We start from the raw sequence: 5,000 nt of genomic DNA, 5'->3' as shown, positions 1-5,000 counted from the left end.
TTTAACACTGGTGATATATTTTACATTGGAACTTCCTGAATCAAGTGAAGATAAACAGATAATGAAAATAGGATTAAATGTATTTCACAAGGAAGTTTGAAGTTGCTTGTAACAAAAGAGAAAACTTGCAAGTGTAATTTATTGTTTGATTAAAAATTTTCATTGATTTTAAACTTTTTTTCTTTATGGGAACAAGATAGTTGTAGAGAAAATTGGTTTGGAAAATGAAGTTAAATGAGCAAAATGAACTTTCAAATTTATTTAAAACATGCATGATAGCAAAGTTGATTAATTAGTCATTATTAATAAACTTGGTGGGTACGCTTTGAAAATAAATTGTTTTCGATTTTTGTGGCATCGATATTGAAGTGAAAAAAACATAAACCATAGAGAAAAGAAAGAACGAAAGAAAGAAAGAAAAAGTTTATAATACAATAGAACTGCGCTTCTTATGAAACTACGGAATTGTACAGCGTGGTTGTGCAGTTTGTCAAACCTAATATGAAATGAAAGGAACAGTTGGTATGATAAGTTCGAGTGAGTGTTCGTGGCAAATAGTCTAACGTAAGATTTTATTTTATTTTCTATTTTTTTTATTTTTTTTTTTTTCTATATAATATATTTTAAATCAGTGTTTTATATTTTATCAAGACATGACTTACATTGCAAATAAACTGAAATAAAGTAAGTGTGTATAAGACTTAACATTAAAATTAATTATTCAAAATTAAAGATCGTAAAATAGAAGAATAGGAAAAGAAAAAAAAAAGAAAAAAAAAGCGTGAGCGTGTGTTTATGTACGCGCACGCGCGCGCACACACACACACACACTCACACACACACACACACTCACACACACACACACACACACACACACACACACACACACACACACACACACACACACACACACACACACACACACACACACACAGTGTTTGTGCAAATGTGTTAATGAATATTATGGCATTGTGTGTGTGTGTGTGTGTGTGTGTGTGTGTGTGTGTGTGTGTGTGTGTGTGTGTGTGTGTGTGTGTGTTTCTTACTCGTTCATAGGAACATAAAATGAAAATAGATTTACATTTAATGGAAACACAATGAACAATTGTGAATAAAAAAAAAAATCGCAATATATATCGATAAACATGTTCACATATATGTATATATACACGTATATTCACTATCAGGAGCAAAAGTACGATTGCACTTACACCTGGCAAGTGTCTCTAGGCATTACCCATAGATGGCATATTATTAGTGTTGTCCAAAGTAAAACAAGGGTAGGGAGGCGGGAGAGTTAGGGAGACAGCATGTAGGGGAAAACCTGACGGGTATGGTTAGTGTTGGGTACATGATTATTTTCATTATTATTGTCGTTATTGATTATTGCTGTTGTTATATCTCATTATTATTATTATTGTTATTATTATTATTATTATTATTATTATTATTATTATTATTATTATTATTATTATTATTTATTATTATTTATTATTATTATTATTATTGACATTGATTACCATTAGCAAGAATGTTATTCATGTTTATTATTATTATCATGATGTATTTAAAAACATTGTTAATATTTTGAACATTATTAAGGCATCATTATTGATCTCAGAAAGTGTATCATTATTCCAGAAAAGTAGTAACGATTACGGGTTACTTCGGTGCCTGGTGAGTCTCCCCCCCCTCTCTATGTACACACACACACACACACACACACACACACACACACACACACACACACACACACACACACACACACATATATATATATATATATATATATATATGATAGACTGATTGACTGTTTACGATTCAAAAACAAATAAAATAATAGATGTTAATTTTTGCAAATTTCAGCGTCCAGCGTACATTCTCGACGATTCGAGAGCAAGAGACTCGTTTCTTAATCGTTATTTCTCACGATTTCGTTCCTGAGCCATAACAGTATTAAATAATGGAGGATCGTATAACGAAAAAAAAAAAAACATTCATCATGCGATAATCGTACTGCGCACGGACATTTGCAAAAACAAATTATCGTGCATCTGGCTTCCCGTCTGTAAGTTGGATTGCTATCTACGATAAAAATCCAACGATGATTGTGTCATTCACAAAGCAAGAAAGGACACACACACACACACACACACTCACACTCACACACTCACTCTCACTCTCACTCTCACCCTCTCTCACTCACTCACTCACCAACACAGACTTTGAAAGTTTGCAAACCATTTAATTCATTGTTATCTCTACTAGATCAATAGCCTTTACTCCGCCTCTATTATAAAGTATCCATGTTGTAAAGCTGGGAATTGATGCCTTAATGATTTTCTATCACAACATCTTCGTAATATCAAAGGCTTTATTTCATGAGGCAAAAGTTCCCTGCTCCAGACACGTGATGGCGTGGCGACTGAGCTATATCTTGCCATATCTCATCTCTTTTGCTCTGCATTATCGCCATTCTTAAATTTACAAATATCAGCAATTTGAAATGACCAGTTACATATACCTTAGAATAATGATAATCAATATCATTTTACGAATTTAAAACACGTGGAATTTATCCATTTCCTTCTACCCCGCCTATTTGCCTGTCAGGATCCTTCATAAACGTTTCCCCTTCGCCTGATCCCTTTTCTCTGTTTTACTCTGGATAAAACGAGTGCTGCGACATCTCGGGGCGACGCTTAAGCCAGGCTGTAGGTGTAGTCGGATTTTTGCTCCTGATGCTAAATGTAGTATGGTGTGTGTGTGTGTGTGTGTGTGTGTGTGTGCGTGTGCGTGTGCGTGTGCGTGTGCGTGTGTGTGTGTGTGCAGTATATATATATATACATATACATATTTATATACATATATACATATAAACACACACACACAAATGTATTAGCAGACAGGTTTATCCACAGTTTTCAATGATTCCGAGGCCAGCCTGTTGAAGCGCGAGAGTGAATGGAAAGACACAAAAGTGAGGGCGTGAGAGGCAGACCTGTTTTCAGTATGAATTTAGATGAATTTATTGAGCCTATTTACCAACTCATGTGTATATACCTATTGACACACACACACACACACACACACATATATATATATATATTTATGTATATATATATATATATATATATATATATATATATATATATATATGTACATTTGTATATATATGTATATATGTAGGTGTGTATGCACACTGACACACACACACACACACACACACACACACACACACACACACACACACACACACACACACACACGCATATATAGAAGATTCACCCTGAACAAGGTTTATATAAAATATCGAAGGGAAGAACAGATAACCCTATTATGCCGTAGGAATTTCAGCTTTACTGCTTCATCAGGCACATGTATCGCCAGGTGATGAACCCTCAAATTCACTATTATACTCTCCCCACACACATATGCTCACGTATACAGGTGTAATCATACACATATACATACATTATATATTATATACATATACATATATATATATATATATATATATGTGTGTGTGTGTGTGTGTGTGTGTGTGTGTGTGTGTGTGTGTGTGTGTATGTGTATGTGTGTATGTCAATAGATATGTTTGTGTAATATATATATATATATATATATATATATATATATATATATATATATATATATATATATATTCACACACACACACACACACACACACACACACATATATAAATATATAAATATATAAATATATATATATATATATATATATATATATATATATATATTATCTCCTTTACTTTATCTTCAAACGAAATATATAAATGTCTCCTTATTGCTGAAAACTATTTCCATTTGCAGATGAAAACCAGAATTTCTTTTGTGTCGTGCGAACCTCATAGCATTTTGAAACTCAAGCCTTCGGTGCTTATGCTGACTGCTTACTAATGTTTCTTTGTGGAGATAGAGGAGCATATAAAGTGAATCCCAATCACTAAAGATGCAGACCACAAGAAACCGACATTAATTTGGAAGAGCTAAAGAGAAACTCTTTTGAGACGACCACAATGCACATTTTTAGCCAAAAAACAACGTCTTTGAGGAAATCGTTCCTCTTTCTCCTGTTTGTCCTTCAAGTTCTGAGCTACACTTCGGCCAACCATTGGGGACAACACAGAGGTAAGCCGTATACTGTTTTCAAAATCAATTACATGTCGATGTTGGTGTTATATGTAGTCCATGTTCGTATATGTTTTGTATATTAAAGTTGTCTTGTGTTTCTTATTGTTTTTCTCTATCGTGTTTTTTCCCCTTATGTTTATTTTTTTCTCAATATTTTCCCCGGGTTCCCATATTCGTATGTGCGGCAGTAGTATAAAGGATGAACACGTACGCTGTGGTATGGCGAAAATATGAAGTGAATACCAAATGAATTGAGTTATATCCCGCATACAAACAAATGCTATCTTTTACTTTGTGATATATGCAGTTGCAATTCATTTTCATTCATGGAAAGTAAACAGAAAAAATCAGAACATATAGTTAAATCAGGTTCACCGTGTAACGTGTATGATTTAGCCTTTGTATATAAAGAAGCACGGCCTTTGACAGAAACAAGACTCGAGAATCTATATATTTAAAACTAACATGAGGGGAAAAAACGTACTGCAGAGCCTACAATATGGAAACGAAAAGCTAATGCAGAAATAATGTACTACCATTATTTTTTCTTTTTTCTTTGATGTGGCATTGTCAGTAATTTTTCAGAGTGACTTATAAAAGATATGGTAAAGTGATGAAAGTTGTGAGTTAGCATAGTTACTACACAATTATGTGCATTTTATGGAAGTAATATAGAAGCAACAATACTTTTGACAACTGTAACAACGTCTTCAATTTTGGGAAATAAGGAAGTGCACATAGAACATTGACCATTCTGCATTTAGTGTACATAAGTTTCCATGTTTATTTTTAAAACCTGATACAGGAAACATGGAAATATGATATGAGAAGATATAACAAACTCT

General features: G+C 33.3%; 1 protein-coding gene across 3 annotated transcripts in view; it reads left to right on the top strand.

The window, feature by feature from the left end:
* Positions 1-5,000, top strand: part of LOC119597750 (hemicentin-2-like) — a 50,001-nt gene that overhangs the window by 679 nt on the left and 44,322 nt on the right. For all 3 annotated transcript variants that reach the window (XM_037947360.1, XM_037947361.1, XM_037947362.1), the window contains exon 2: positions 3,835-4,152. In XM_037947360.1, the coding sequence (XP_037803288.1) occupies positions 4,041-4,152 (112 nt within the window). In that variant the 5' untranslated portion in view covers positions 3,835-4,040. The remainder of the gene's footprint in view (positions 1-3,834; positions 4,153-5,000) is intronic.

The sequence above is a fragment of the Penaeus monodon genome, chromosome 40 (assembly GCF_015228065.2).
Source record: "Penaeus monodon isolate SGIC_2016 chromosome 40, NSTDA_Pmon_1, whole genome shotgun sequence".
In the NCBI taxonomy this organism is placed as follows: domain Eukaryota; kingdom Metazoa; phylum Arthropoda; class Malacostraca; order Decapoda; family Penaeidae; genus Penaeus; species Penaeus monodon.
Note: the sequence above shows the minus strand (reverse complement) of the source record. Positions and strands in the feature narration are given on the sequence as shown.